Genomic DNA, 12,334 nt, shown 5'->3' with positions numbered 1-12,334 from the left:
TGGAAGTAATAAAAAAGTTACCAAAGTTCGACCGAGAAAAATATTTGTTGGCGTGGTAGATATTCGTGCAATTTTGGATATTATTATATTCTGCCTATGCTTATGCTAGATCTCTTGCATAAACAGTGTTTGGATAATGAGCCCAAGACGCATCGATGGACGGACATGGAACTATGAGCTTTCTAAGACTGAACTGTCGAACCCTTTCACAGGCAGAGTTTTGCGAATCACTATTTGAGGCCACTCAAACTTTGCATATATCACTTTTGGAACGAAGTTCCTTATCGCACGTTTGGCGTAAAGGGGGCTAGACAGAACGATATTTGACCTCAACACTTTTTTATTAGTACCTGCAAGGTAGGGGCAGAGAGCGTTGATAGTATTCCTGGGCGTCAAGAGATGGCGTTTTTTTGATAATTTTTTTGAGTGTATATGTAATTAATTATGTATAAAGGTTTTTGGAACATAAGAAATAACTTTGTTTCATTCGGGTGTCCCGACACCAGGTCTCAAGTTTTTTTGTTTATCAAACTTCCATCTTCATTTGTCTGAAGGTGTACCCACAATAAAAGAACCATTTCAAGGACTTTAAAAATCTATCATATCGGTAGAAAGAGGCAGAATAATCTTACCTTCCTCGTCGCTTCCAATCATCTTATACCGGTCGTACCCACTGAGCTCCCTATGAAGTCCAAGACCGAAGTCGTCCTTCGTCCACTGTAGCTGACCTGCCTTCTTCTCTACACGACAGGGCAGGGTCACTCGAGAGCCCACTACTGCTGTCTGGAAGAGAAGCATAATCATTATCATCATCATTAATAAGCGCTAACTGCACGCAGAGCGAATAAAACTAATCTATTTCTGTTACAAGTTTAGAAAAACAATATTTCATATTTTAACCCCATTACTAGCGTGGCTCGTTATTATAACGAGCTCTTAAAAGCTGACAGTAAAGATATAGACATATTTATCCATAACATAAATAAATTTAAAAACACTTTGATGAATGCCCTTCAAACCACTAAGCACTCTCTCCTGTAACTCAAATATTAGTCATATTGTTATCTCTGTTAATAACTTTATCTTTGTTATCTTTGTCTAAAATCATTTATTTAATTGTAATAATTTGTCACTCAATTTGTAATGATGTGTACGCCTATAATTGGTACATACATCAGATCTTTACTTTGCTTAATTATTTTATATGTGTAACAATGTATGTACTGTTGGTGAACCTTATTAAAGTAAATAAATAAATAAATAACTATTCGGTTTAAAAAGGAAATAAATAAAATGCCACTTTATGATCTAGGCCTAGGATAAAAGTATAATTTTGTTATAATATTAATATATTAGCTTTGTGCACACTGTGCCTTTTTCTGGTCGTCAAGGGCATGCGTTTTTAACATTTGCGCAGTTAACAGCGAACGTGAGGCATGCCCTCTGACCATATCCAAAACTTCAAAAATGACAATATTGGCGTTGCGTTCTTTGAGGCGTTCAATTATTGAATGCGCCAATATGAAAGTTGATGACGAAAATTGAAGATGAAAGTGCACAGTGTGGACATAGCTATTAAACGTGGGAAAGCCATGCTTCGGCACGAATGGGCCGGCTCAACCGGAGAAATACCACGTTCTCAAAGAAAACCGGCGTGAAACAGCGCTTACGCTGTGTTTCGCCGAGTCAGTGAGTTTACCGCCGGCCCAATCCCCTACCCTATTCCCTTCCCTACCCTCCCCTATTCCCTTCCCTTCCCATCCCTACCCTCCCCTATTACCCTATTCCCTCTTAAAAGGCCGGCAACGCACCTGCAGCTCTTCTGATGCTGCGAGTGTCCATGGGCGACGGAAGTTGCTTTCCATCAGGTGCCCGTTTGCTCGTTTGCCCCCTTATTTCATTAAAAAAAAAATGTGTATCGTCCACGGGCCAACATCGTTTTATAAAATGTCTAGATGACGCGTGCAACTCCGTTGCGCCAAAATTCGTTTATCTCGCGGGAACCGTACATTTTTCCGGGATAAAAAGTTTCCTATGTCCTTTCCCGGGACTCAAAGCATCTCCATACAAAATTCCGCAAAATCGGTTCAGCGGTTTGAACGTGAAGAGGTTACAGACAGACAGATAGACGGACAGACAGACAGACACACTTTAGCATTTATTATAATATTAGTATGGATTAATTAAATCGTATAAAATGCACTGGCGCTGGCGGATGCTAAGTTTCATCAAAATCAGTCCAGTAGATTTGGAGCCCACGCAAATATCTAAATACAGTAAATACAGTAGGGCCTCTCTAGTCCGAACCCCAGCTAATCCGAACGCCTCTATAATCCGACCGACATCCCTTCCCCCGCACAAATCACTCCCGTAATTTTTTTTTATGAAATAAGGGGGCAAACGAGCAAACGGGTCACCTGATGGAAAGCAACTTCCGTCGTCCATGGACACTCGCAGCATCAAAAGAGCTGCAGGTGCGTTGCCGGCCTTTTAACCCGTCGATCGTGGAAAAACGAGACACAATAGAATTTCTATTGTGTCTCGGTCACCGGTGACCGTATGGGGCTTGATGAATGCGGGAATAGGGTAATAGGAGAGGGTAGGGATAGCAAGGGAAGGGAATAGGGGAGGGTAGGGAAGGGAATAGGGTAGGGGATTGGGCCTCCGGTAAACTCACTCACTCAGCGAAACACAGCGCAATCGCTGTTTTACGCCGGTTTTCTGTGAGAACGTGGTATTTCTCCGCTCGAGCTGGACCATTCGTGCCGAAGCATGGCTCTCCCTTAATGTCCATCCGAACAGGGTATAAATTTTGGGTGTTCGGAGTTCGGACTATCGAGGCCCTATTGTAATAGCAACGATAAACAGTTAAACATAAGAGAACGTTTTAAATTTAATAAAGCAGTTTTCCAAGAATGCAATATTTCCTTTGCATTTCCTTGTAGTATTGTTGAATACGATTATTGAAGATTCAAAGAAGTTGTTATTGTATGCTTGAAACGTTTTAGTCAGCTTACATTATACGAAGAATCTAGCTATTTATACTTCTATAATTATTCCATACTAATATTCTAGACGCAAAATTGCGTCTATCTTTTTGTCTGTCCTCTCAGGCCCAAACCACTAAACCGATTTCGCTGAAATTTAATATGAAGATACTTTGAGTCCCAAGAAAGGACATAGAATACATTTCATCCCGGAAAAATGTACGATTTTCGTTTAAATTTTGGCGCAACGCAGTTGCAATCATCTAGTCAGAAACTTGCAGGCTATGACCATAAAGTTAATATACCTAGCGTAATAGAGAAACAAAGGCCTGAGCAAGAGAGATGTCACTATCTAGTAACACTGCGTGGTAAAAAGAGACGTGTGATACATGACAGCAGCACTCTTTTTTTGACGTCCAGTCGGCACGTGCCGCACGTTGACAATTTAATCTCATAGAAATCATGTTCAATCATGCTTGTGTAAGTGTATACGTACACATATTTTTACACACAGATGAAACCAATTTTGGTTTCGTTTGACAGCTCGAGATTGTTGCTCTATTCCGCTAGGTATATTAACTTAATGGCTATGACATAAAGCGACATTTTATTTGAATTTTTGCCGGTCGCGGTCGCGAGCATCGAAAAGTCACCTTTAAGCTTTGAACATCCCCAACACAAAAACTAAAGCCACCAACAGCCGTTTTTCACACAACAAACATACTTTACAAGACTTTATTCACAGATTTATTTATAAACCAAATAAATTGTGTACACAAACTATATTTTCATGTCGTCTGAAATGACACATCTATACATTATTTATCTCAATGGCGCCTTGGGGGGAAGTTGGAGCGCAAAAGAATAATGCATTATATCCACCCTCTCAGAGTTACAAAGAAAATCGGCATAGATGTGTGCAGTTTAGATAAAACCAACTATTATCTATTCTGTGATAAAACTAGACGATGCCCGCAACTCGCGTTTATCACGCGGGAACCGAACCGGGAACCCGGGGCTTAACAGACATACCGACAGACAGACACACTTTCGTATTTATAATAATACGAGGTTTTGCCCGCGGCTTCGCTCACGTTAACAAGTATTATTATATACAAACTTTCATCCTCTATTTTGACCCCATGGGGGTAGAATTGATCAAAATCCTTTCTTAGCGGATGCCTACGTCATAATAACATCAGCCCGACCCGTCCAGTGGTTTTGGCTGTGCGTTGATAGATCACCATGTCAGTCAGTCACCTTTGAGTTTTATATAAATAGATTAGTATGGATTGATTTTTGTGATAGTGGCAGCATAACGTCATAAGTCACAAAATATAATAATAATATGATATTGTTTGATTTTTTTTTCACAAAATATGAAAATAATAATTGTGAGCTATTTAAATTTTTAAATGCAAGTTTTCAATGTTGGACTAGCTCGTTTTTCTCCCTTTTAATGGTTCTTTGTGATTTTAATAACTTATAGATGACCCTGCAACTCCATTGCGCCAAAAATCGTTTATCGCGTGGAACCGTATCTTTTTAGGGTTCCGTACCCAAAGGGTAAAAACGGGACCCTATTACTGAGACTTCGATGTCTGTCCGTCTGTCTCCAGGCTGTAACTCAAGAACAGTAATAGCTATAGAGTTGAAATTTTCACAGATTATGTATTTCTATTTCCACTATAACAACAAATACTAAAAACAAAATAAATTTTATATTTAAAGTGGGCTCCCATACAAGAAACGTGATTTTTTTTAACATTTTTTGCTAGTTATTAATGATGACAAATTACTCAGTTTTATTTGTACTTTAAATATTCATAATAAAATTTAAATAAAATTAATAATTAAGGGGGTCCCATACAAAAACACTAATATTTTACGTAAGTGCGTGAGTCCAACTCGCACTTGGCCGATTATTCCGAGATAAAAATAATCTATGTCCTTTCCCGGGATTCAATGAATCATCATAAACCAGCTAAATCTGTTCAGCGTTGAAGAAGCGTTTTCGCGGGTAGGCGATCAAAAAAGACAGACGCAATTTTATGTGCTCTGATAGTATTTATTTTCAATTAATATAATATTTGAGTGTTTATGTAAATATCCTAATGTAGTAATTAATTATAAGTTACCTGCGCCCCCTTTTCATAATCACACAATAATTTTCCAATTAATTTCATCACTTTCACATCATAAAATTTTTTCGTCAAGAACACTTAAAATTGCCACAAAATGGAGTCAATTAAGCAGTCAATCATGGATATGACCGAAATGTTTAACTCAAGAATGACAGATTTCCAGAAGGACCTTGAAAGTTCTGCACCACACTCAGAAAGCCCCACATCTAACTTGTCATCGGACTTCAATATTTTCAAGGAGTTTGTACTTCAGGCGCTGAAGAGCTTGCAAGCCCAGGTAGAATTGTTGACAGATTCTTTGGATCAAATGGAGACAGCACGCAGAAAGAAGATGTTGCTCCTTCATGGCATCCCAGAAGACAAGGAGAATCTTCAGCAAAAAATTGTGAATCTTTTTGTGAACAAACTTCAAGTCACAGGTATAGATGTTTCCTCCATTAGCTTTTGTTACAGGCTGGGCCGTCCTAAGGAGGCAAAGTGTAGGCCCATTTTGGTTAAATTCAAGGAGTTCAGCCACCGTAGTAAAGTATGGGATTCAAAAACCAAGCTCAAACAGACTGGCATTACTTTAACCGAATACCTAACCAAGAAAAGGCACAACTTATTCATGGCAGCTCGGCAACGTTGTGGTTTGACCAAATCATGGACACGGGATGGCAGTATTTTTGTAATAGGTCCGGATGGGTCACGGCACTGCATACACAATTTTTCTGAGCTTGATAAGCTGCCAGGTATGACTGGTAATGCATCAGATGTGTCTAGTGAAGTTGCTCCATTGGGAAGTGTGCCTAAGTTTAAACAACCACCTGCAACAAGGACAAGGAAGAATATTAAAGGAAAATAAGTTAGTACTTACCATATTTAATAAGTATTCATACTACTCTGCTTATAGTATTTGCTTAAATATTTAATTAGTATTCATTTGCTATTGCTGATTACTGATTCATGCTACACTGCTTAAAATATTTGCTTTCAATCATATCAAAGCTTTCAATAATATAACTTTTAGCAGGTATATTTCATACAAATTTTAAATGTTAGAAAACATATAATACATTAGGATCGTTGCTATATTTTGTAATGAAATATACTTGCTTTTTCGCAGATTTCATGATTATAATATTATGATCATTATGTATTTGGCAATGTTTATACCTACTGTTATTAGTGCATGCTAAGTTGCATACTTATTCATTTCCTCTCCTGCATCTCATCTATGCTTTTTAATGCGGGTAGTATAGAGTATTTCACTGTGCTTTAATTTCTTTTTATCTGTAAATATTTAATAAGGTATTTGCTAAATATTTGTTTGGCGTAGAGATTATTTTTAGGTCAGACAAAATTGAACTTTGAAGGTTGTTAGCTTGACAGGTGACAGCTCCGTTGAACTATCAGTGACCACAGATAACATCAAATGAACTGTCAAGCTATGACAAGTGATGTGTTATAAGAAAGAAGAAGATTTCAATTTTGCATGTTTGGATTGATTAAAATATGTTTAGTTATTGTTTAGTATAAATTGTTATAGAAAGACATTTGAAGATTTATTACGTAGACTAGTTTACAAATAAAGTTAAGCATTATATTTAATGGAAATAGTGTAAAATGTAAACAACATTTGCTTCATCATTGGGGTGGGCCCTTGGTAGCTTTGCACCTAACCAGAAACGTATTTAGAGTTTATTTTAGTGTTATTGTATACTTTTTTTTTTTTATATTATTATTTAGTATTGTATTATATTTATTTTATTATTATTTATGGATTTAAATTCAAGTAGTGAAAGTATTGATTTTACATCATGTTCCTCATCAAATTGCTCATTTTACAGCACAGAATCTTTAATCTCTCTTAATGAATCTTTGGCCTTAGAGTTTCAACAAGAATATAAAAATTTAAATGTTGTCCACATTAACGCACAGAGCATTCCAGCCCACTATTCCGATATGTTGGCATTATTTACACCAAAATTAAACATTCATGCAATACTGATATCCGAGTCATGGCTTAAACCATGTCTCCCTTCCCAATGTTATGACTTACCCGGTTATCAGCTCATTCGCAATGACAGAACTGGTCGAACTGGTGGTGGTGTTGCAATTTATTTGCGCTCTGATATTTCTTTTTCCCACATAAGCTCATCCAATCAGCCACCACCAGTAAATGCTCCAGAACATTTGTTTATAGAAGTAACACTGTGTCACACAAAGGTTCTACTTGGTGTTCTGTATTGTCCTTCTTCCCAGATTAATTATTTTACAGCTTTTGAAAGTTTACTTGAAGAACTAACACCGGCATATAAGCATACAGTCATCATGGGAGATCTGAACACATGTTTACTCAAAAATGATACCAGGTGCAACAAGTTAGTTTCTATCGTAAACTCATGTAATATGCAATTACTACCTTTAAATGCAACCCATTGTGCTCCCAACAGTAAGCCATCTCTTCTAGATGTAATAATTGTAGCATCCTCGACAGCTATTTCCAAACATGGTCAGTACAATGCTGACATGTTCTCATGTCATGATCTCATTTTTGCATCATGCAAGATAAAACCGCCCAAACTGAAACATAAGATACGTATGGTTCGTAGTTTTATCGGAATCGACTTGGACAAGTTGCGTGTTGATGCAAAAAGTCTGGATTGGTCACCGGTTACTTCAGCTGATAACATCGATGATAAGATAGAAACTTTTACATTAATGATTACAAAACTATATGACATCCATGCACCACTTAAGCCAGTTAAATTAAAACATCTACCTGCCCCTTGGTTATCTAATGAAATTAAAGAATTAATAACTAGCAAACACCGTGCTAAGGCTGCTTACAGACGACATAGAACTGATGAACATCACGAAAAATACATCAAAATTCGCAACCGCTGTAACACTATGTGTCGAGATGCACAGAGGCGCTACATTCATTCGTCGGTAGAAAGTGGTGGGACAGCTAAAACTTGGAAATTTTTAAAGTCGCTTGGTATAGCTAATCGAAGTGGGCAGGTTCCAATCAACACAGGACTTGAGGAACTTAATAAATTTTTCTCATCGCCATCAACAGCATTGAGTGCGACTGACAAGACTAAGACCTTACATCAACTATCTTTGCAGCCTCCTGAAAGTCATTCTCCTTTTTGTTTCAGTCCAGTTACTTTCAGTGAGGTTAAGAAAAATATAATGTCGATTTCATCCAGTGCTGTTGGTAGCGATGAACTTGGTCGAAACATGATTGTGCCAATAGTAGACATAATTTGTCCCATTATAACAGATATACTAAATCACTCATTAATAACAGGTACTTTTCCAGAATCTTGGAAAAGAGCTAAAATTATCCCTCTGCCCAAAAAATCTAACCCACAATCTTGTAAAGACTATCGACCAATCTCCATTTTGCCATTTTTATCAAAAGTACTGGAGCGTCTAGTCCATCAGCAGGTTGAAAACTTCTTAAACAGGTTGGAATTTTTTAACCCCCTGCAGTCTGGATTCCGTCCTGGCCATAGCACCTCAACAGCATTAATAAAGGTAACCGACGATATTCGTCGTGCCATGGACAACGGCGAATTAACAATTTTAACACTGTTGGACTTTACTAATGCTTTTAACACCGTTGATCATGATATTCTCCTGCAACTCCTGGTCTCTATGAATTTTTCCCCTACCGTAGTGGGATGGTTCCGGAGCTATTTGAATAACCGTAAACAGCGTGTTGTGGTCGAGGATGACGCCTCTGAGTGGTCAACAGTCAAGGATGGAGTCCCTCAGGGCGGTGTCTTATCACCTTTATTGTTTAGTATCTTTATTAATAACATAATAAAAATAATTATTTTCTCCTGCTCTCACATGTATGCCGATGACCTGCAAATTTATCTTCACGCACCTGTTAATGACTTGCCATCAGCTATTGCAAGAACTAATGAAGACCTTAAAAGTATCTGCGCTTGGTGTAAGTCTCGTGGACTGGTTATTAACCCTGTCAAATCTCAAACAATTATCATTGGCAGTCCAGGGCTTCTGACAAGGGCTCAAGTTCATAACCTTTGTCCCGTAATGGTTGATGGTAAAATTATTCCATTCTCGCAAACCGTTAAAAACCTTGGGATTCATCTTGACTCAACGTTGTCTTGGAACAAGCACATTAGTGAGACCAGCAAAAGAGTTTTTGGTGCGTGGAGTGCGTTGAGGCGCTTCCAGAATTTTTTGCCGATCCCGACTAAAATCCTGCTTGCAGAATCACTCATATTGCCCATACTCGATTACGCTGACATATGCTTCACAAATATTACAGAAGAGCAGCTAAATAAACTTGAGCGCCTCCAAAACCTCTGCATTAGATTTATTTTCGGTTTGCGAAAGTATGATCACGTTTCCCAATTTCGTGTCAAACTCAAGTGGCTGCCAATCCGACTTCGGCGGAATGCTCATATACTGTCGTGTTTATACAGTATTTTATATGACCCTAAGACACCACCCTACTTAAAAGAAAGGTTTACATTTTTAGATGACAATGTTAAAACATTTCGAAACACTAATTTGTCACTAATACCACCCACTCGTAATACAAAATTTTATGACTCTTCATTCACAGCTCGTGCTGTCAGTCTGTGGAACAAATTACCCACATCTTTGAGACGTGCTCAGTCCTCATACATTTTTAAAAATGGCGTGAAGGAACATTTTTTGTCACAATTAGTCCATATTAACTCATAATTACCGATATTGTATTATTTCTATTTATTTTTTATTTGTATGTATTATTTTGTATGTATGTATGTATATATATTATATTATATGTATGTATGTATTTGTAATATACTTATATATTTCAAAAAGTTTACACTTAGCTGTCTATGTAGTCACCTACCATCTATTACTACTGTTACTTTATAGTTTTACAATAAGGGTTGTCTGGAAGAAATCGCTTGTAGCGATAAGGCCGCCTTTTGTACTTTTTACTTTTATAGTTATTAAGTATTGTATGTCATGTTTGTTTTGGTGCAATAAAGTATTTTCATTCATTCATTCATTCAAGAAGTTACAGATAGACATACTCTTAGAGTATGTCTGGGACTTAATCTTTAAGGCCCACTATTTTAACATTTAACTAGTCTATATTTACAAGGGTTTTTAACCATACAATTAATTGTCTTTGACATAATATCGGTAAAGATACAATACAACGGACCTTGAATATAAAAGTGTGTACTTACTTTACATTTAACATCCATAAATCTACCAACAAATCCTTATTTCTCATAAAGAAACACGGATAATGTAAGATAAACATCCTGAATATCAACGGTCATTTTATGTATGAGCAGAGTTAGATACTTCAAACAAATCTGAATATTTCATATCAATGTTGCCTTGCAGATAGGAATCTTTGCGATGTTGTGACAAGTCATATTATTTTATGTATTAATATTTGTGTAGCTTTTATGAAAAGTCTAAACAGAGTAGACAGAATGATAGAGTATGTCGACTTAGAACTGATGTTGAAATTTTTAAATTTGACGTATTATGACGAAAATCGTCGCTAGGGTTGTTAACTTGTTACCTACGAATTTAAAACTATGACATATTCGATGGACGTGTTCCTCTTTGGTCGTATTATTGTTTGTGTTTTGGCACATGTGATTAAAATTGTCAGAATCCAATTTTGAAATCTTTATTTTAAATATTTAAAAATAAATTATATCAGCCAGCGCGAGGCACATTCCGTTCATAGTCCTAGTGAAACCCGACGAATTTGACAGATATTGAAACCTGTCCGTCTCTTTGCAGTCGAACTACTGGTCGTTATGTCTATTGTGGTCTAAATCTTCTAACTTTGGATTATTTAAAATGATTTTTCCAACAAGTTGAAAAAGTTTTGGAGCTATTTAGTCGAATACATACAATTTGAGAACGTTGACTACTGCCAAGTATACTAATATTATAAATGTGTGTCTGTTTGTCTGTTACCTCCTTACACCCAAACCACTGAACCGACTTTGCTGGGTACGGATATACTTTGAGTCCAGGGAAAGGACAAAGTACCTATTTTTTCTATCGAATTCGAAACAAACTTCACAACAGGGTTCGTCTTCACTCTACAGGGTGCATTAAAACTCAGTAATAATTATTGTCTAGGGAGTGTACTGTGTATTGTTGTTGCCCCCCTTATATTATAAAGTTCTAGTGGACGAGAAAAGTCCATTAATAATTAAGATTTTTTTAAGCCCGGCCGCACATTATCCGAAATTTCTGATCAGAAAAATTTGGACGCCCGCCGGAACGCACTCTGTTCATAGGTACATTGTGTTGTAGACCCCGCACACTTTCTTTTTTTATGAAATAAGGGGGCAAACGAGCAAACGGGTCACCTGATGGAAAGCAACTTCCGTCGCCCATGGACACTCGCAGCATCAGAAGAGCTGAAGGTGCATTGCCGGCCTTTTAAGAGGAAATAGGGTAATAGGGGAGGGTAGGGAAGGGAAAAGGGTAGGGGATTGGGCCTCCGGTAAACTCACTCACTCGGCGAAACACAGCGCAAGCACTGTTTCACGCCGGTTTTAAGTGAGAACGTGGTATTTCTCCGGTCGAGCCGGCCCATTCGTGCCGAAGCATGGCTCTCCCACGTCACACTATCAGAATTTCTTACGTCCCGAATTTTTCTGATCTAAAATTCGGATAATGTGCGGTCGGGCTAAATTGCTTGAAAAAGAAACATACCTGATCCTGCGGCTCCATCGCGAACTTCTGCTCTTGGAAGGCGTCCACACACACACACACAAACACACATGTCCGCAGGAGTAGGAACAGCGGTTGGACACACCGACTAGTAAGTCTGCACTTATAACTCATCTTTGACTTATTTCTCACTTCCCCCTCGCGTTCTATTTTCGAACGGCATTATTTTTAAATAATCGATGGCCCGTCGCCGCTATCTGTAACAAAATATCAGATTTTAAAATTAGAATAAAAGGCACAGTAACATAAATTGAAATGGTGGTGGTAAAGGTCGGAGCAGAGGGCGTTACTAGCACACATAGTAAACAATCTGACCAAAATCCGACATGTTGCACACGTCATATCAGAATATTGACAATAACGTTGTCAAACGTCAAACAAAACGTTTTTGTCCATGCTTATACTGCACTCTAGCGTCAAAACATTGCATTAAATTTTCTATTGCAACTTAATAATAATTTATTTTGT

General features: G+C 37.7%; 1 protein-coding gene across 2 annotated transcripts in view; it reads right to left on the bottom strand.

Moving 5' to 3' along the window:
- LOC121738059 (irregular chiasm C-roughest protein-like) overlaps nt 1-12,058 on the bottom strand; it is an 85,506-nt gene extending 73,448 nt beyond the window's left edge. For both annotated transcript variants that reach the window (XM_042129877.1, XM_042129878.1), the window contains exons 1-2: nt 11,849-12,058; nt 633-783 (exon numbers count right to left, since the gene is read on the bottom strand). In XM_042129877.1, the coding sequence (XP_041985811.1) occupies nt 633-783; nt 11,849-11,980 (283 nt within the window). In that variant the 5' untranslated portion in view covers nt 11,981-12,058. The remainder of the gene's footprint in view (nt 1-632; nt 784-11,848) is intronic.
- Nucleotides 12,059-12,334: the final 276 nt, after the last annotated feature.

Source organism: Aricia agestis, chromosome 22 (genome assembly GCF_905147365.1).
Source record: "Aricia agestis chromosome 22, ilAriAges1.1, whole genome shotgun sequence".
NCBI lineage: Eukaryota > Metazoa > Arthropoda > Insecta > Lepidoptera > Lycaenidae > Aricia > Aricia agestis.
Note: the sequence above shows the minus strand (reverse complement) of the source record. Positions and strands in the feature narration are given on the sequence as shown.